Below are 18,994 nucleotides of genomic sequence, written 5' to 3'. Positions count from 1 at the left end.
CTTCACCGTGTGACTGCTACCCGTGTTCCACTTTAGGAAAGTAGCTGGGGTCAGGGGGCTGGGGAAGCTGAGGAAGGGGTGACCAGAAGAGGCTACTTCAAGAACAGGGGTGTGGTGGGAGGGGCCCTGCCAGCTCTGGCCCATTGTGACCTCCCTGGTTGTGCCCAGGCCTTTGTGACAGGCACCCCTAAGGCAGACCTGTGAGCTGAGACACCTGGGGGCCCCTCAGTAAGAGGGTGGCAGGTCTGGCCAGGCCAGAGCCTGGACTGGGGTCAGGAAGGGGTCACAGGAAAGTATGGAGGGGCCAAAAACCCTGGGGCCCTGTGGCCTCTCCCATCCTCAGTGCCCCCAACCCTCAACTTCAAGCAGCCACAGAGGATGCCTAGACCCACCCTGCCAGGGGTTTGTAAGCTGGTCCTGCCCAGGGCCTCTCAGCTCCATGCACTCAGTGGAGTCTGCCAGGACTTTCCCAGCCCCAGGGCCAGGGGTCGGAGGGCCCAGGGTAGGTAGTGGGGTACCTGGGGGCTTTGTTGCATGTGAAGAGGGAGAGGCGCAGAGACAGAGACCCAGAGAGCCGGCAGGGGTGAGACAAGGACAGATGGAGGCAGAGCTGGGCTGGGTCTGGCCCCTGCACTCAGGAAGGGAGCCAGGGTCACCCAGGCAGGGGGGAACCCCCGGTTCAAGGCCCAGACCCTGCCTGTGCCCTTGCCTGCCGCAGGCAGCAGGAACCCCAGGCTCACCCAGGGTAGCCTCCTCCCAGCTCCAGAGTGTGCCCCTGGGGCCTGGAGAACACTCCTTCCTCCAGCTGGAGCAGGAGAACCAGAATCTGGTGAGTGAGGCGCCCAGGCTGGTCCCAGGCTCTGCGCCCATCTGCGCAATGAGCTCACAGCCTTTCCTGGACCTCCTAAGCCCTGTGTCTCAGGCTCCTGCCCAAGGAGCAGCCGTGACGGGCATCCCATCTCTCTGCCTCCCTCCCCCAGAAAAGGCAGAACCAGGACCTGCGGGAGCAGCTGGGGGCCCTTCTGGGACCAGAGCAGCAGTTCCTGCCCCTGTGCCTGGAGCACTCAAGCAGAACAGCCCTGGCCTGGGTAAGCACAGGGCGGCAGCCGGGCCCAGCAGGGCTTCAGCTGCTGTCAGGACCGACAGAGTCAGCCACACACCACACCCTCCACGCCTGCTCCTGAGCAGTCCGTGACCACAGACCTTGTCCATGACCTTGAAGCTGACCCAGGGGCTCTTCTGCAGCCTCCTGAGCAGGCTGGTTCCAGGCCCCTGGAGGACAGGGCACCTTTGCAGCTGCTGCGGCGGGAGCTGTGCCGAGGCGAGGAGTCCTTCGTGCAGCAGTCCCAGGTGGGCACCCGGGGCCAGCAGGGGCTGGAGGGCCGGGCGGGGCGGGGCCTTCGTGCACCAGCCCCAGGTGGGTGGAGGGGGAAGAGGCTGACCGCCCGCTGGCCCTGCCCGTGCCCATACTGTGCTCCGTCCCCCCGCAGAATGAGCTACAGCAGATCCGACTGTCCTTTGAGAGGAAGAAGATGGCCATTACCGAGGTGCCCGCCTGGCCAGGGTGGAGGGGGTGCTGGGTAACCCGCAGGGTGGGGCACATCCTGAGAGCACGACCTAGCCTTCCCCCAACCAGGTGTGGGACGGCGTGGCCGAGGTGCACATGGCACTGAACAACCAGGCCACCGGACTCCTGGTAGGTCCCCGAAGAGCCGTGCCCAGAGGTTGAGGGAGGCAGGGAATGAGCGGGGCTGGGGGAGGGGTGAGAGGCAGGGGGTGTGGCAGGACCGTCAGGGATGGAGGACCCTCTGCTCCTCTGCCCCCTAGAACCTCAAGAAGGATATCCGGGGCGTGCTAGACCAGATGGAAGACATTCAGCTGGAGATTCTGGGGTGATGTGTGGGGTCGGGGTGGCCTGACCGAGCTGGGAGGGGCAGGTGTCCTGTCGGGATGGGATGAACCAATCCCCAGCCCCTCCCTGGCTCCATGGCACCAGGCCGAGGCGGTGCCAGGCCGGTGCAGGGAGTGCAGGTGGCCCTGACTCTGTGCCCCCCCAGGGACCGTGCCCAGTGCCGCACCCAGGCAAGAAAGGACCTGTGCGTAGCAGTAAGCAGCACCCCCGCCGAGTTTCCCACCCTGCAGGCCCTGTTTGGGGAGGGGAGAGGTGGGCTTCAATGGAAGAGGCCCCACGGTGAGAGCCCCACCAGGAGCCAGGCATCCAGAGTCACGGGCGGGGGGCGGGGGGCGTGTCCTGGGCTGTCGGAGCGGGGACACGAAACACCTGGACCCCTGCAGGGGCGGGGGCAGGCTCTGACCTGCCCCCCTCCCCGGCAGAAGGCAAAGCCGCAGCTGGGATGTTCCGAAGGCCTCAAAGGCCAGCTCTGGTAGGTGGTGTGAGAGCGTGCGGGTGGAGCCCGGTCCCCTGGACTGTCCCTCAAGTGCCCCTGCCCCCTGACCACCACTGCCCGCAGGCTGCTGGCCCTGAGGCTGCTGCTGGGCACCCTGCTGGCCTGTACCGCTGCCTACGTGTACGTGGTGGACCCCACACCCTTCGAGGGGCTGGTGCCACCTCTGCTGAGCCGCGCTGCCGTCTGGAAGCTCCGGGCCCTACTGGGCCCGTTCCTGCGCCTCGAAGTGGATGACTTCCTGCCCTTCTAGCCTGGAAGCCCAGCTGCCCCAATGAGGAGGAGGCCAGGTGGCCGGCACGGCCCCAGGCACCCAGCGGTCAAGCCAGCCCCTGCCCACAGCACCGCTGGCACACCAGCCCCTACCCCACCAGTGCCTCGGGGAAGGGTGGAGGAGGGTCTGTCCTGAGGGCTGGGCCTGTGGCTGGACATACAGTAGTGACACATACAGCGTCTGAGACTCTCCATGTCTGAAAGCTGGGGACAGGGAGCTTTGCTGCATCCTGAGGCTGACCTCGCAGTGGGTGGGGGTCCGCAGGGTGGCAGCCCCGCCTCGGTCTTCGTGCCCCGAGTGCCTGCTGGATGGCAGCCCCCCCAGCCCCCCCCCCCCCCCCGCCGCAGGAAGTCCCCAGCCTGCCCCCAGCACCAAGAGGGCTCTGAGCAGAGGTTTGCCAGGAGGGTCTCCACTGTCCGTGAGGACAGAGATCCTCTCCTTGCCCATGCGGGTCCAGTGCTCAGCCTGAACCTCCTACCTATCACGTAAGCCGAGGTCTCTGTCTGGCCAACCATCTCGCCCTCCCCACCCCCCAGCCCCCGGCCATCACCACCACCCAGCCCCACTGCTGTGGCCTCCTCAACCCAGGGCCCCTGTGCAGTCCAACCTCCCGGCACACCCCAGGGCTGGGAGGACAGGGGGACCACATTGTTGGAGAGAGCTGTGGAGGTAAACACCAAAAATTTTATTTAGGGCATTAAATTGGGGTAGAGAATTCCTTCTAAAACAATAAAGAATAGCTCTGTGGCTTGCTCACCCCCACGTGGGAGACACAGAGCTGCTGCTCCAGCAGGAAGGGCGGGCGGGCGGGCTGGGGCCCCACCCTCTCCCTGGGGGCCTCCAGGCCCAGCCGGCTGGGGATGGCAGAGCCCCAGCCGAGCACCCCCAAGCACCCCCAGTGCACGTCTCAGAGTGAAGAGCGAAGGCTGCCGGGCAGTGGCTGGGCGGCCGGCTCTCCTCCCGCCCTGGCAGGGCCTGGACGGCTCAGCAGGCTGGTGACTCCGGTTAAGGCATCTGTGCTGGGGTCAGGGAGGGAGGAGTGCAGTGACCTGCGGGGGCAACCTGAGACCCCCACCCCAGCCTTACCACAGAGGCCTGGGCTTCCTGAGGAGGAAGTGGCGTCTAAAGTGCTTAGTCAAGCAGGGAGGTCAAGGTGATGGCTTGACACCTTGGGAAGGCCATGCTGGTCCCAGCAGACCCGGGGCCCCCGCCTGGGGCATTTGGCCCCCTGCCAGCAGACGGGAACTTCCTGAGGTGGGTGGGCACACGGTCACGGGCCCCAGTGGGCTGGGAGTCAGTCAAGGTTTAGCCAAGAGAGAGGTGACCTTCAGCCAACACCCCAGGGTCTGTGGCAGCCTGGCTTCCCAAACATCCTGGGCTGGGCTGTCCTGGGCCCCACGGATGCCTACTTGGCATCCCGCTCAGGCCCTGAGAGGCTGGGGAAAAGGCTGGAGGCGGCCAAGTGCAGGCGGCACACAGCTCCTCGGGGGGGCACCCCAGCGGCCGGACTCCAGGGGACCTGCAGTAGTGGGCGGTCCTCTGAGAGGCCCAGGTGGCACAGGTGCAGGCCGGGGGGCACCCTGGATGGGCCACGACGCCCCCATCCACGGCTGCAAGTGCCGATCCGCCCCCTGCGGGCCGCAGCGTCCCATAAGAGAGAAGCAGAAAGGTGGAGGTCAGCTGGGGGCACAGCTGCCCAGTGCGGGGGTCCAAGGTCTGGGGCACCTCCCACAGTGGGCCAACCCGTCCCCCAACCTCTGCCCAGCTGTCTCAGTCCCAAAAAGCTGTGCATTGCCGATGCCTCCACTCCACACATTTAACAGGCAGAGGTGGGTGGGCCCAGCCAAAGCAGCTGTGGAACTCGGAGACAGCCCCACAGGGTCTCAGCCAGCGGGTGGCCCCATGTACACCCCTCCTCCATCTCCTGCAAGCCCTTGGGTTCCCGGGGGGCCCCTGGGGCAGCTGCAGCCCCAGCCTTTCTCCAAAAGCCCTGTTACTGCCAGGAATGACGCAGACCCCGGGGAGCCACATGCTCGTCAGCCAAAGACCCGTGGGCCAGCCCCACCTCCCAGACTTCAACTCGCCTAAGTCAGCAGAAGTGCCCCCACGGAGGCTCTGTCCCTGCTGCTGGCCACCACCTCTCCCAGGGCCCGGCTGGCTCTGCCCCCACCCCGGAGCCCCTGGGTATCAGCAACAGCCCTGGCCTTGCTCAAGGAAAGGATCGAAATGACTCTTTTTTTTTTTTTAATAAAATTATAGATATATAGATGTAGATATAAAAACATAAAACAGACACAACGCAAGCAGACGCTGCTGTGTGCTTACTCTCGGGCCCCTGGCACCAGGCAGAGCTCTGACCCCCTCCCCATGTGCTTCCCACGCAGGCGCCGAGGCTCCGGCGCCCCGACTCTGCATGCCTCGGGGTAGGGAATCTCGTTTGGCAGGGAAGGGGCTCCTGGTCTCAGATGCCCCTGCAGCAGTGTCCCGCCTGTGCCTGCTCCCGCCTGCCCCCGTTGCCACCCACAAGAGCATAAAGCAGAGGTTAAGGCTTCAATGACAGCGAGTTTCCCGGCAGTGGGGGCAGCGGGGGCCTGAGCTTTAACACATGGGACATGGCATGGCAGCTCAGCGCACAGACACGGGGACACGCCCACCGGCTGGGCGAGACAGGACACGTGGAGCCAGGACCCCTCCCACAGCTGACAGTCTGTCCGTCTGTCCGTCCCCCTGTCCATCAGAACCCAGAGGAGCGCCGGAGCTGGGTGCCTGCGGGCCAGGGCTGGACTCCCCGCAGAAGAATCGGCCTCACCCAACTAGAAGTTTCCAGCGGGTCCCTGAAAGGCAGCAGGTTGGGGTCAGCCAGGCAGCAGGCCCTCAGTCTGGAGGACGGCCAGGGACCCAGGCCCCTCTGTCCACGTCTGGGCCACAGGGACCCATCTATAAGGGGCATGGTGGGGGCTAGCCTGGCGACAACCTCGGGACATGGGTGCAGTCCACACAGATGCAGTCCGCGCCCCCTCAAGGCCTGGCTACGGAAGCAGGGGCACCAACACAGATCTGCCGCCTGAGGCCCTCGGCCTGCCCACGCCCCGGGGCGCAGACAAGGGGATGGACAGGTGGGGTACAGGGGACAGACTTGTGGAAGCGTGGCTCTCGCTCCTGCTGACGTGTCCACACCAGGCCTGGGCCGCCTCCTCTGTCAGGGCAGAGAAGTCAGGGGGTGGGGGCAGCCGCTGGGGGTCCTGGTCCCCGTAGTGCCACGGCAGATGGGTGGCAGTCACTTCTCACACCGAGATCTCGTACGTGGTCCCACCCACGCCAGACACCTTCTTAACAAGCGTGTGCCGGGCAGGGCTGGTGGAGGGCCCCGGGGGGCCGGCAGCAGGGCCCAGGCGGGCCAGGCCCGGGGACTGCCCGTTAAGCTTACTTGGGGGGGTCTTCAGCTGAGGGTGGTCCCTGCATCAAAGCAAACACATACATGCACACACACAGTGAACAAGGGACCACGGCAGCACAGAGGCCGATGAAGGCAACGGGACAGACGATGCAGACAGAGCCCTGGGTGGCTCGTGCCACTGAGCCCAGAAGGGGCCCAGGAGGGGCCACCCAGAAAACAGGGGGCTGCACCGAGCCTGCAGGGGGAGGGCTATGCTGTCACAGGGCAGGCATCAGAATGGCTGTCACACCCCTATGTCCCTTGGTCCCTCCCACTGGCAAGATCACAGCGTGGGGAGGCCAGCTGAGGCCCTGGTTCTCCCCGGTCCTGGCACCCTAAGGTACCGTCTGGGTGGCCCCTTCCCTGTCCCCCGCCCCGGAAAATGAGGGGCTGCCCTCCTGGCCGGATGCCTTCCTAGCAATGACCTCACTGCCTCATCAGGAGGGCAGGGGGCCCTCCCTCCTTCGGCCACCGTCCCTGCCACTGCGCAGCCACCACCTGCTGGACCTGCTGCCCCCACAGCAGAGACTCCCTGATCCAGCCTGCACTCAAGTTCTTGAGCTTGGACCTGACCTGCCAAGCAGCCGGTCCGCATCCTCAGTTACCCACCCACTGGGGGCTTGGGACCAGCCTGCCCTTCGGGGCCCAGTTTCTGCACCTCTGAGCAGGGAAGCCCCTGCTCCCAGGGACTGTGGGCCCTACCCATGGTAGGGCATTGTGCTGCAGGGTGCTGTCCCCCAGATTCAGCCTCCTGGACAGGGACAGTGGCACCGCCTCCTGAGGAAGAAGGCCCGGGGCCCCCACGCATAGGTCTGCTGGCTGAGGGCATGTGGGGCATTAGGCCAGGATACAAGTCCTTGCACACCTCGGGACGTGCCAGGGCACCCTTGGAAGGGCGCAACCCTCACGCAGGCTGGCCAGGAGCCTGCAAGGTGGGGAAGGGCCACCCCACAGGCCACATCAGGCCTTGCAGATAACCCACACTGGCTTAGCCAAGTGGCCCCACAGACAGATGGGCACCTGCCCACTGCCGGGAAGCCTGCAGCACCCCCAGCACCCACCTCTGCACGGCCAGCGAGGGCGGTGGCTCCGGGAGGTCCGTGTGGATGAAGGCAACGGCTTTGGGGCCCAGGTAGGAAGGCGAGCGGGGAGTGCTGGGTGGGGAGGGCGGGCCCTGGCGCAGGGGAGACCTGTGGGAGCCACTGCCCGGCCGGGGTCCCGGGGCGTTGTTGTTGACCAGGTCCGCCTGCAGGGAGGAGGAGGAGGTCCTCGGCGCCCGGCTCACTGCGCTGGACAGTGAGGACAGCGACGTCTGTAGTGCGGGGTTTCGGGCGCCCCCGAAGCCAGGCCCAGCCACCAGGTCATCTCTGGAGCCGTAGCGCAGCACAGGGCCTCGGGGGCCCTCGGACAGCATGCTGGCCTGCTGCAGGCTGTAGGAGCTGGGCGCGTCGTACACGCCGGAGTCACCGAAGAGCGAGTCGGCCTGAGACCGCAGCAGCCGCTCACGCTCCTCCCTATCCTTGCGCTCCTGGATGGAGGCCATGATGGTCCTGGACAGGTTGTCGTAGCGCACGGGTGAGGGCTCCCGCGGCCGGGGGCCCAGCACCGGGCTGAAGCTGCGGGGCGGGGGCTGCGGAGGGTCGCCTGCAGCCCCGGGGTGCAGGTAGGGCGAGCGGTAGCTGGCCGCGCTGGCTGAGGGGCGGGCAGGACGCGCGCGGCCGCCGGGCGAGGCCGGGCTGAGCAGGCTGTCGTAGGACAAGCTGCCGTTACGGCTGGGCAGCGCGTGGGGGGCAAAGACACCGCGGTGGGGTGTGGGGGGCCCACCGTCAGAGCGCAGGGGCTGCAGGGCCACGTGGTCCCCGCCCCGTCGGCCTGCGGCCTTGAGGCTCAGGGATCGAAGGGCCCCTGAGAAGGTATCAGCAGCGCTGAGCGGTGGGGATGGCGGGTAGGCGGCGTGCAGACCGCCAGCTGTGTAGTCAGGGAGGTCCAGGCTGGGCTCAGACGCAAAGTCCAGGCTGTGGATGCTGTCTTCCCCCAGGGTCAGGGAGTTGGGGCCGGGGACCTGCAGGGACAGAGGCTGCACATCTGCCACTGCCCGCCGCCACGCTCCACCTGGGCATCGGATGCTCTGTGCCCACACGGAGGCTGCCATCCTAGGGACGTCCAGGTGGCAGCAGGTACAACCAACAAGGTGTCCCAGAAGCTCTCTATTCCCTGGCCACAGGAGGAAGTGGGGCAGAGCAGCAGCCTCTGGTGGTGCTTCCCTGGGGAAGGGTGTGCATCCTGCTCCAGTCTGAGTTTTGGTGGGGGGAGGGTCACCTCAGGAGCTGGACCTCAAGGAGATGTAATAACCACAGTGACCAGGGCCCTCTCTTGGGCACCCCACCCCTGAAGGTCGGGGCACTACAGGGCCACTGCTGGCCACTACACACACCCAGGGCAGTATCCTTGAAGTCCACCCAGCTCAGGGCAGCCACACTGAGTCTTCATGATTCCACGCTTGGGCTGGAGACAAGAGCCTCAAAAGCCAGGGGGGCATGGGTGGGCACAGACATGGTCTTGGGGCACGTGGCCAACCCCAGACCCTCAGTGGGATCCAGGACAATCCCAGGAAGGAGGTGACCCAAGTGAGGGCACCCAAAACCCATCCCCATCCCCAAGAAGGGCCACTCGCGGCACACTGGCCAGGGAGGCTCGGACTCGCTGTCCAGACCAGTGGGCCCTGAGAAGCAGGCTCAGATAGAATGTCAGCCCTGAGAGGAGGGGCCTCCTGGGCTGGTGCTGGGGGCTGGAGGCTGGTCTACGTGTGCTGGTCCAGCCACAGGGCTTGCCTCTCCGGCGGCCGTGAAGGAGGACGGGCAGCCTGGGAACTCGTGGGGAATTCCTGGGAATTCCTCAGGCAGTCCAGGGCTACCGATTGCTCCACGGTGAGCACACGACACTTACACAACTCAGAGAAATAATGGGCTTTCTCAAACAATCTCGGATTCTTTTGAAGCCTTCCCGTGGGCCTTTTGGAGTGACTAATGGTGGAATTCCTGGCATCCTGGCACACAGTGCTCCTGTGGGCAGCCGCCTACCAGGCCAGCGGGCAGTGCAGGCAAAGGGAGTGGGGCCAGGACTGCCTGCACCAGCCCTGCCCAGCACACTCTGCCCTGCTCCCCTCCGCCGGCCCCCAAGGGGATCTCTGTGAGGTGGGGTCCTGCTGACACCCTCTATGCCCCAGGCAGGGCCTCCCAGGGGGTGAGGCCTCTGGGGCAGGGTCTCCAGGGTGGGGCCAGGCTTCCTACCTGCTCACTCGGCCCGCAGAAAGGCGCTTTGGAACCTGTGGGAAAGGCAGGCCGGAACTTGTACATTGCAGGTGTCGGGGGACTGGTCCTCTGGGCCGACAGGGCGCTCTCTGGGGGAGGAGGACCGCAGTCAGGCCACAGTCAACCCACACCACCTCCCCCCATGTAGCTGGCCCCGCCTCACCAGCACTGCCTGGGCGCGGGGTCTGCCGGTCACTGCCAAACGTGCCAGTCTCCGATTTGGGGGGCAGTGGTGGCCCCAGATCCAGTGGCTTCTCATCCAGCCGGTCCAGGCTGCCCTTGGACTGGGAGGGCATGTGGTCAGTGGTGGGTAGAGTGTGGGCCAGGGACAGGGCTTAACTGGGAACTCCTTCCTGAGATCCTGGGTCCAGGACCCTCCCATAGAATCTGCCCAACTCCTCCCCCTTCCATTTTTCTAGGCCCCTCCAACCTAGCTGCTTCCCACCTCCAAGAGTGTGACTCTCACCCCATCTCCTACCCACCCCAGGGCCCCCACCTTGCTTCGGCCCAGGCCAGCCTTCAGTCCATTGTCACTAAGCTTGACCTTGAGCGGTGGGGCTCGATCCAGAAGTTCAGGCCGAAGGAAGGGCGGCTTCAGGCGAGCAGCAAGTGGCAGCCGGGGCGGCTCCACCACATACCTGCACCAGGGGCAGAGGGGACAGTGGCAAGGGTGGCCGGGTGTGAGTGTACACCAAGGGCAGGGCCAGGCCCACCTGCCAACGGCAGAAGGAGACCAGGCTAGGGCCCACAGCTGCCCACCCTGAACCCAGCAGAGGCCCCCTCGATGCCCTACCCAGGCCTCACCGGGGAGCCAGGGGGCTACACAGCACGTGCTCCACGTTCCCATAGCAGCCTCGGGTGAAGGGGTTCACGCCCCCACGAAACTTCCCCGTCACCTGCGGACAAGGGACCCCTCAGCCAGCGCGGCCACCCGGGGCCCAGGCCAAGGCGGACAGAGAGACAGCTGGGGCTCCTCACAGGTTGGTCAGGGTCAGCCCAGTGGTAGCCCCGCCCAGGCCACCTCAGCTTGTCCCTGCAGGGAGCTGTGGAATTTACAGGCCCTGGGTCCCCCGGTGGCTGAAGCGGCACAGCCCCACCCCAAACCCCACCGGGATGTGCCGCACAGCTGCCTCGGCTGAGGGTCCCCGGAGCCCCGCCCCCACCCAGGGTCCCGTGCAGCCTGGCCCTCTCGGCACCAGGGACCCCCATCGCTCTGACTGTGGGGCCCGCCCGGGTCTGCACCTGCTCATTGGTAGTGCGCCCTCGAGTGACCAGCACCACGTGGAAGCCGGTGAGGCCGATGACAGGGATGAAGAAGAGGCCAGCCACACACATGACAGCCATGCTGGCCCGTTAAGGCCAACGGCCAAGGGCGGAGACACAGAGCAGGTGCCTGTGGACAAACTGCCCACCTCCCCAGAAAGGCTGCCCATCCCCTGGGTATTTCCACACAGCTGACCCATCCCCAAGCACGGATTCCCTTGTGAAACGCGCCCACAGCCCACGATGCCCCTATGGTCAGGCCAAGGATACGTGATGGTGGTGTGGGCGGCGCCCAGCCCCTCGGCGTGGTTCAACACGTAGACCAGGCCAAAGGCGACGACCCCCACCATGTGGGCGCTGAGCGACAGCAGGAACAGGAAGAAGTAGCGGTAGTTGCGGCGCCCGATGCAGTTGTTGACCCAGGGGCAGTGGTGGTCGAAGTCCTGGGCAGGAGCGGCAGGTCAGGGCAGACCGTGGGTGGGGGCGGGCGCACCGCGGGGAGGGGGCGGATGGGGCGGCAGGGCGGTCACCTCTACGCAGTTGTCGCAGACGCTGCAGTGGGAGCAGCGTGGCGGGCGGTAGAAATGGCAGGTGGCACACCACTTCATACGGACCTGGATGCCCCGCACATCCACGTTCTTGTACAGCGGGGCCCTGAAGTCGTCCTCCTTATCCTCGTCTTCGTCCGCTGCAAGCCAGAACCAAAGGGAGGGGCCGGCAAGTGACTTCCCTGGCAGGAGGGCCCCTCCCCGATCTCTGCCAGCCCACCCACTAGGAACCCCTCCCAAAGGCTCTCCCCATGTCAGCCACTCACACTCTAGTGAAAAAGAGCAGATAATCTGTCCTGGCACAAGGTCCTACCTCGGGGGAAGACGCCAGGGTCCATGAAGGTGGCCATGCTGAAGTTGGCCAGGACAAAGAGGAAGATGATGCCATTGTACACGGGAACAGCTGGGGACACAGCTCGTGTCAGCCACGGGCACCTATGTGGGACAGCAGGGCGGAGCTGGGTCTGGGAGCGTGGCAGGCGACTCAGGAGCAGAGGGGTTAGGCATGTCCATGCATGTACAGGTCTTCGAGGCCACCCTGACGCTGAGCATGGCAGTCAGGAAGGCCACTGCTGCCCTGGGCCCTCTGGGAGGCCCCGCCCAGCTGACTGCGGCTCCTCTACTCAGCTGTCGGGGCGGGACCGTTCCTGCAAGCACGGACTCTGTGCACCAACTCTAAGCCCGGCAAGTCCTCAGGTAGCTGTGAGGAATTTAACTCATATTTGAGAAAACTGAGGCTCCGAGAGGCCCACAGGCCTAGGGTGGCACGGTTTAGGAGGGGCGGCCAGAGCCCACCCACACCCTCCCACCCCACCCAGCATGTTTCCCAGGCTGCCAGGAGGGAAACGAGTGCCATGTGCCATGACTGACAGAAGCCAGTGACGACCGCTCAGACCTCCCCATCCTCACCCAGCCCTGTCTTCAGCCCTGTGGGGCCCCTTAGCAGGACGATACTTGGGTGGGAGGGGCCCCAACTGTCAGCCAGTAAATGCAAAGCAATGCTAACCCCTCCCTTCCCTGAGGGGCGCAGTCTCAGAGTCTGGGCTACCAGGCAGCCCCTTCTTTTTAGTAGGTCACCTCTCTCCACATGACAGTGCAGAACGCTTGGAGACTCCAGAAAAGAATGGAGTCTCCCCCACCCATTCCAAGTCTCTCGCACCTTGGCTCCCAAGGCTGCCCCTCTTCCAGGACGCCTTCCTAGACTCCTGGTGCCCCGTAAGGGTCATGCCTACCTCCCTGGTGGGCGGTGTGCCACAGACGGTGTCTTCCTCAGCCCTCTGGGGACCTGACCAGAGTCCGGTCTGTGGAGACCCGCCAGTCCCTGGGCACATGGCCTGTGGCCCCTGCCCCGACTCAGCAGTAGGTCCCAGAGTCCCCCACTCAGCTCCTACAAAGCCCCTCTGGCCTCCCCAGCTCTCCCATGGCTCCTGGCTGCTGTGACAAGCAGGGGTGTCCGGGGGGTCTTCTCCCCTCCCAGTACTGAGGCCCACTGTGAAGTTGGGGGCCAGTGGGGATCCCCCACAGCAGCCCTCGCTGTGAGCCCCGCCTGTCACCCAGCGCATGCAGGCCACGTTGGTGCGCCCACGCCTGGCTTGGCCAGGAGCCAGCCCCGCCACCCAGCAACCACCTCCATGACAGCAGAACTTCGCTATTTTTAGTGGAAAGCAAGAAGCTATTTAAAGCTTCCCTTCCCACAGCAGCACGCTAGGCACCCCAGAGCCCGAGTTACCCCTTCCTCTTCTCCAGGACCAGTCATGGAGGTGGATGCACGGCCCGAGGACGGGCTTCCCTCCTCTGCCAGGAGGGCTTCCTCTAGCACCCCCTTCCCAGGCAGCCTGGAGTGCCCACCAGCAGACGCCTTCCACACTCCCCATCCCTGCAAGCTGAAGCCTGGCATACAGACAGTGCTCAATGTGTGTCTGTGGCTCTGATCCTACCCCATTCAGCAAGGCAACAGTGGGCCCCTGAGGCACGGCCTGCCCAGCAAGGCAGGCCCGGGGGCACAGGTCCAAATGCCAGTGTGGAAGGGCTTTTCCCAAGCATGCCTGGGATCCAGGGAGAGGTGGGGCGCTGTGGCCCCCAAACGGGTGGTTTGAACCCCCTCCCCATGGCGCCTTCTGTGAAGGGCTGGCCACGTAATCTGTGCAAAATGAAAATGTAGGCCACTTATTTAAAAAGTATGAAGAATTTCAAGGCAGTGGCAGGAGCGCGTGGAAGCACACGGCCCTCATGCTCCTGCACAGTCCAAGAGCCAGGGAGGCAGCCTGATCTGGGGAAGGATGAGGCCGAGGGAACCTGGGATGCACTGGGGCCGGCTGAGGGAGGGTGCGTAGGCAGATGTGGAGCGCAGCAACAGTGGGGACACTGAAGACCAGAGGACACATGGGGGGGAGCCTGGAGTGTGAGCCCCACCCACCACCCTGTCCAGGTTTCGCTGACGAATGCACAGGACTGGCTGCCTATCTGCCCTGCACAACGAGGACACACATTGCACCCTCCCAGCTGTGTGTCAGGGGTGCTTCTCTTCTGTCCTCCCCACTTCACAGACAAGGAGCTGGTACTGCAGGGCTTGACACTGGCCCAAGGTCCTAGGACGAATCTGTGTCTGAGCTGGGATTCAAACCGTGACATAGGCTGGCAGAGCCTGAGCCACACGGGCAGCCCCACCCCCATTTGGACCAGGGCTCCCGCCAGCCTGGGCAGCCTGTGCTGCTTCGTCCTCCCTGAGCTCTGATGAGCACCCAGGCCGCAGGGGTTGGACAGTGACCCTGATTAGATGCTGGGTAAGGGTGTGGCTGTGGGGCTCGGGGGCCAGGTTTAGAAATCTGTGCTGTGACGGAGTCGATGCCTGCAGAGGTGCTGGGTGGCCTCTGCCAGTGTGCGCACGACCTACCCACTGCCTGAGCCTCACGTACCCAGGGATGGGGCTCGGGCCTCGGCCAGTGGTGGGTCCTCTAACTGAGACCTAAGTCACTACCCCCAGACTTGATTCAGGCCCAGGATTAGGCACACCCATGCACTCTTGGCCCCAGATATCCCCAGGTGGCCTTCACCACCAGGCAGTGCCCTGAGGGGGCTCAGGCCTAGCTCCCACCTAAGGGGGCTGGCTCACTGGCTCACTTCCAGTGTTGCCAAGGCCTGGAACCCAGCCACCCTGGGAAACGTGTGGACTGGGGGGGAGATGGAAGAGCCTATGCAAACACGTGCACGGACATAAGCATGTACCCACGTGAACAGGCAGGGACAGACACATGCACACGTGTGCAGCATGCACGCAGAAATATACGTGTGTTCCACCTGGGACATACATGTGTAGGCACATGAGCACACACTGCATAGCAGGCACATGGACACACATGCATGTGTGATTGTACACAAACGACACGCAAACACATGTCAACATACAGGGCAAACATGCACAATGCTTGTGTGTGCATGTGTGCACACGTGTGCATGCTTGCACACCTGCATGAACACACATGCACGTGGCCACACAGGCACACCTGCACAAATACAGACGTGTGCACCTGTGAACACACGCCTCTCCTACAGCCAACCCCAGCCCCACCTCACTCAGGCTGGGCCGCTGCTCAGCGCCCTTCCACCTCTGCACTTCCCTCGGCTCCCGTGGGCCAGGTAAGCAGGACGTGTGAGGACACTCAAGCTCTGGGCAGAGCCTGGCAGACAACAGTGCTCAGCCCACCTTGAGTCTGTCCGAGGCTCCAGGGGGCCCCTCTGCCCACAGAAATGTAACCTCACATCCACCTAAGGGATGATGCACTTATAGGCTCGCCCTGTTGGGAAGGGGCCGGACACTCCCTGCTGGCTACAGCTAGGCTTCAGGCCAGAGTGAGACTGGGCTGGGGGTGGGGGGCAGCCCAGCTGAGGCTCCATGCCCTTGTCCCCGACCAGCCCCCAGGCCCTCCTCCCCAGCATCAGGACCACACATCAATGCCACGAGCCCCACCGATGTCAAGGCTCAGGACCAAGGCTGGGTGGGAGGTTCTGCAGGAGGAGCATGGGCACCCAAGTTTTCTGGGGACTGAAAATTTTAATTCAGACATTTTCCTTTAAGTTGGGTTCTTCATTAACAGTTCATGTTCATACACAGGGACACCCAGGAACAGAGGGTCTGTGTCTGCTCTGCCCTAGTCAGGCCAGGAAAGGCCTCTGGCCATGAGTGCCCACCCATCTGATCCCTACAGAGAGGGAAACTGAAGCTCAGGGGCCAGGGATACCACAGGCCACATACAGGGAGTCCTGGCGGGGGCCTCACACCAAGATTCCCCCCACCCCCTGCAGCCCCAGCCAGCAGCTCTGTCCACCTGGGCCCACCATGGGCTGGCCTGGCCCTGGGCTGGACCTCCCACAGTCCTAGGCTGGGCCCTGCTGCCTGTCTGGGCCTCTGAGCATGGGAAGGGCTCAGGCCCATCCCAGGAACAGGCCCTGGCATCCCAGAAGTCAACCCATGGGTTGCAGTCAGACCCAAGACGGCCCAGCCCAGCCCCAGGCACTGGTGCGCTGCCAGGCTACCCAGCTCTCTGATGTTCACAGCATCTCATCCTTCTGCAAAGTGGCTCTGGGAGGGGTAAGAAACAGGGACGGGGGACTGAGGACCCTTGGACTCCCCATCCCAACCCCAGCATCTAACCCAACCTGGCATTGAGCCACAGAGTGAAGGACTTCTAGGGCCCAGGGAGGCACAGCTGCACCAGGAGCCCCGGAAGGCTTCCTGGAGGAGAGGGGCCTCTGGGAGCCTGCCCTGCAGTAATATGCTCCCCATTCTCGAAGTAGGGAGGCCCGCACCTCCTGGCATCCCTTCCATGCCCCACATTCTCGTAGCAACGTGCCCGAATGTTCTGCTGGTCCCAGCCCCCCTCAGGGAGCTGGCCTTGGCCCTCCAGGCCCCCAGTGCACCACCCTGTGTGACGCCAGGAGCTACTGCCCGTGTAGACCTGCCCTCATGTTTATTGAGTGCTGAGACAGGGCCCAGGCCCCTCAGCAGCCAGTGAAGCCCAGGAATCAAAGGCAGAGGAGACAGAACCCTGGGGTCAGGGAGAGGGTGCAGCAGTGCTGCCCGCCCCGCACGTGTCTGAGTTTGCGGCAGGCCTGGGCCTGGAAACAGAGCAGAAAGAAGCTCAGGCACTGGGGTGATGAAAGACCAGTCCTGAGGAGGGGACCACCTGGACCCCTGCCTGCCCAAAACTGGCACACTGCGCCGGCATGGATGGGCCTGGCCGCCCACAGAGTTAGCCAGCCCCTTCTCAAGAACCCAGTTGCCAGGGTGGGGCAGGCCAGGATCAAGTTGGCCCAGGGACTGTGGGTGGCCTCAGGGTCGGGCTGCAAGGGACCCCTGTCCTGGGGATAAGTGAGGCTCCCTTGGCTAGGTGGCCACTCCACGTGGACCCCAGCTAGTGCCCCTGGACCATCATCCTGCCACAGGGACATACGTGGCACCTTCTCCTGGGCCATACACAGGGCAGAAAGCAGGCACCACCTATGGTACCCCAAGGGATCCCTGCACCTCCCAGCGTGGCGTCCCTGAGTTCAGACCCCCATTGGTGAGAAGAGAGGAAGGAAGACCCAGCGCACAGCAGAGTGCAAAGGGTGCGGGAGCTGCACAGCCTACTACTTGGGTCAAGTTCACAGGACAGCGAATAAGAGTCCTCTGAAATCACCGGAAGGGCTCATCTCACACAGCTCGGTACAGGGAGGCCAGGTGAGCCTGGAGAAAGAGATGAATGGGCTCTCTGGAGTGGAGTCAATTTCAATTCCTTTTTAAATTTTTTTTCCTGCGTTTCACAAGCTCCCAGTAGTGAACATGTATTACTTTGAATGTTAGGAGGAAAATGCTAAGTTGCACTTAGGAAATGAAAAGCTGAGACTCCCTGAAACTGCCCACCCTGAGGCACCCACCCCCAGCCAGGACTGGGCTGGGCTACCACCCCCCAACCCCCCAGAAAACCCAGCAGGACTCCTTCCCCCTCTTCCTGCGCCTGCTGCCCACCTGCCCCTCTCCTTTCTGCCCCACAGGCAGCAGCCTCTGAGTGACAAGAACACTCCTGCCCACCAAAGCTAGAAATAAGCCCATCCACACAGGCCTTTTTTAAACACGCTCTTGGCAGCCTATGGCACCTACCCAGCTCCAGAGTCCAGGTAGTGGGCTCTCCCGCCTCCACAGGCACCCAGCGCAGACTCACCATACACAAGGCAGCCACCCTCGCTCTTACTAATGTGAAAGGGTGCCATGCCAGCCCCTGCCCACCCTGCTCCAAGTTCACTCACACTTGAGCTGACCCGCCTCCGCACAGAGGCCCCACTGGCTTCAGGCACACCTGAGGCCCCCAGTCCCCAGGAAGTTTTAAATGGTTGTTGCTTTGGTCAGTTGGGCTGTGTCTGAGCCTGGGACTCGTGGAAGGGGGTGGTCACAGACCCGCATGGCTCAAGTCTGGTGTCCCAACCTCTCCTTGTGCCAGAAGGAGATTTGGGAAGCACCCACAACCATGCGGAGGGAGTTGTATCCTCAGCCCACCACTTTGGTCTGTGAACCAGCCTGCATTTCAGCTGAAGAAGCTAAAGCTGCAAAAGCCCAGAGCCCTGCCTGCTTTCTGCCTCAAGAGTTCCAATGCCCGCTGTGACCAGGGTCCCTGGGTGTGGCCTGGCCTAGGCCCTCCAGCTGTGATCACTAGGCTTTCCCATGAAGAAGGTCAAGGAAGAACGGAGGAAAGCACTGCCAGGCCAGTGTCACCAACGGCTGTGGTGGGGCAGACACATGAGAAACAGCCCATACCACACCTACTTGGGAACAACCTGGCTCTGGCCCCTGGCCAGACACCGAGAGGGGACCCAAGAGAGCCCTCAGCTCCTCCAAGGAAAAGCTGGTGGCTCTAGGCAGCCCACGTCGCCTCCTGAAGACTGCAGGAAGGGGCAGGCTGCAGCCACACCCTGAGCACCCACTGCACATTCTCCTGTCCAGGCCCAGTGCTTCACACCTAGGGCCTGCCTGGCACACTCACTAGGTGCCCACCCGACATTCGTGTCCCCACACACAGGACTCATCTTTCCCTGGTGCCACAGGAAAAGCACACTCACGGCTTCAGCCTCAGCCCAGGGTAAGGACTCACGATGCCTAAAACCCTGGTGCCAGCCTTGCCCTGGCCAGCCCTCCGAGCTGCGCCGGGTCCCTGTACCTAGTCCCAGCCCCTTCTGACCCGGCTGTGGCCCCTGCGTCCCCCGGCGACGCGGCGGACTCACGTGAACACGAAGAACAGGGTGCTGGAGCCGACCAACAGCGCGGCGGCTGTGGCCACTGGGATGTACTTGGCGGGTTTGAGGCGCGTCCCGGGGCTGCGGGGCATCCTGGGCGCCGCGCCGCCGCATCCCTCCCCGGGGCCTGACGGGCGGGGCCGGCGGGGTCGTGCCGGGGTTGGCGGGGCGGGCTGGACTCGGCGATGGACCCGCGGCGGCGGCGGCGGCGGCGGCAGAGGAGGAGGAAATCCCACCCTACGGGCGGCGCGGCGGCGGCTGATGTCAGCGCGCCCCTTAAGGTGGACCCGGCGGCTAGGGGCGCGGGGCTGGGAGGCGAGGAGGCGGGGCTGAGGGATGAGGGGGCGGGGTCGAGGACGCAGGAGAAAACGCCAGTCCCACTACGCCCTCCTTCCGACGCAGGATGCCGGAGCCCACCCAAGCCTGGGACCCCAGAGCGCCCAGCCGCGCGCGCGCGCGCGCGCATGCGCACTTGGCTGAACCTGGTCGGG

The 18,994-nt window shown here is 64.2% G+C and overlaps 2 protein-coding genes across 4 annotated transcripts; one reads left to right on the top strand and one right to left on the bottom strand.

The window, feature by feature from the left end:
• The first annotated feature begins 295 nt into the window (after positions 1–295).
• On the top strand, positions 296–2,658 carry CCDC188 (coiled-coil domain containing 188). The gene is made up of 9 exons (XM_045819729.1): positions 296–829; positions 981–1,088; positions 1,246–1,350; positions 1,491–1,547; positions 1,637–1,696; positions 1,828–1,892; positions 2,058–2,106; positions 2,308–2,384; positions 2,472–2,658. Exons 1-9 carry the CDS (start codon positions 296–298, stop codon positions 2,656–2,658), a joined length of 1,242 nt encoding a protein of 413 aa, XP_045675685.1.
• An 800-nt stretch (positions 2,659–3,458) lies between these two features.
• Positions 3,459–18,741, bottom strand: ZDHHC8 (zinc finger DHHC-type palmitoyltransferase 8). Of its 3 annotated transcripts, none has more exons than XM_045819858.1 (11): positions 18,492–18,741; positions 11,551–11,672; positions 11,220–11,377; positions 10,960–11,132; positions 10,669–10,771; positions 10,231–10,322; positions 9,923–10,064; positions 9,590–9,710; positions 9,406–9,440; positions 7,177–8,177; positions 3,459–4,310 (listed from the first exon to the last, which is right to left on the bottom strand). In XM_045819858.1, the coding sequence occupies exons 1-11, from the start codon at positions 18,593–18,595 to the stop codon at positions 4,085–4,087; spliced, it is 2,277 nt and encodes a 758-aa protein (XP_045675814.1). In that variant the 5' UTR covers positions 18,596–18,741; the 3' UTR covers positions 3,459–4,084. The 3 variants fall into 3 exon arrangements, with proteins under 3 accessions (XP_045675814.1, XP_045675812.1, XP_045675813.1); XM_045819856.1 differs by having other exon boundaries at positions 3,461–4,310; positions 9,406–9,515; XM_045819857.1 differs by having other exon boundaries at positions 4,170–6,135; positions 9,406–9,515.
• Positions 18,742–18,994: the final 253 nt, after the last annotated feature.

Source organism: Phyllostomus hastatus, unplaced genomic scaffold (assembly GCF_019186645.2).
Source record: "Phyllostomus hastatus isolate PE091 unplaced genomic scaffold, TTU_PhHast_1.1 phas_scaffold_387, whole genome shotgun sequence".
Classification (NCBI taxonomy): domain Eukaryota; kingdom Metazoa; phylum Chordata; class Mammalia; order Chiroptera; family Phyllostomidae; genus Phyllostomus; species Phyllostomus hastatus.
Note: the sequence above shows the minus strand (reverse complement) of the source record. Positions and strands in the feature narration are given on the sequence as shown.

Excerpts from the sequence above, each read along its gene's own strand:
- CCDC188 (XM_045819729.1), top strand. The coding sequence starts at position 296 with ATGGAGGGGCCAAAAACCCTGGGGCCCTGTGGCCTCTCCCATCCTCAG. Across the intron at positions 1,089-1,245 it reads GCAGAACAGCCCTGGCCTGG|CCTCCTGAGCAGGCTGGTTC; the intron begins GTAAGCACAGGG and ends GCTCTTCTGCAG. Across the intron at positions 1,893-2,057 it reads ATTCAGCTGGAGATTCTGGG|GGACCGTGCCCAGTGCCGCA; the intron begins GTGATGTGTGGG and ends GTGCCCCCCCAG.
- ZDHHC8 (XM_045819856.1), bottom strand. The coding sequence starts at position 18,595 with ATGCCCCGCAGCCCCGGGACGCGCCTCAAACCCGCCAAGTACATCCCA. Across the intron at positions 10,772-10,959 it reads GCCGCCCACACCACCATCAC|CATGGCTGTCATGTGTGTGG; the intron begins GTATCCTTGGCC and ends TTAACGGGCCAG. Across the intron at positions 10,065-10,230 it reads TGTAGCCCCCTGGCTCCCCG|GTATGTGGTGGAGCCGCCCC; the intron begins GTGAGGCCTGGG and ends CCCCTGGTGCAG.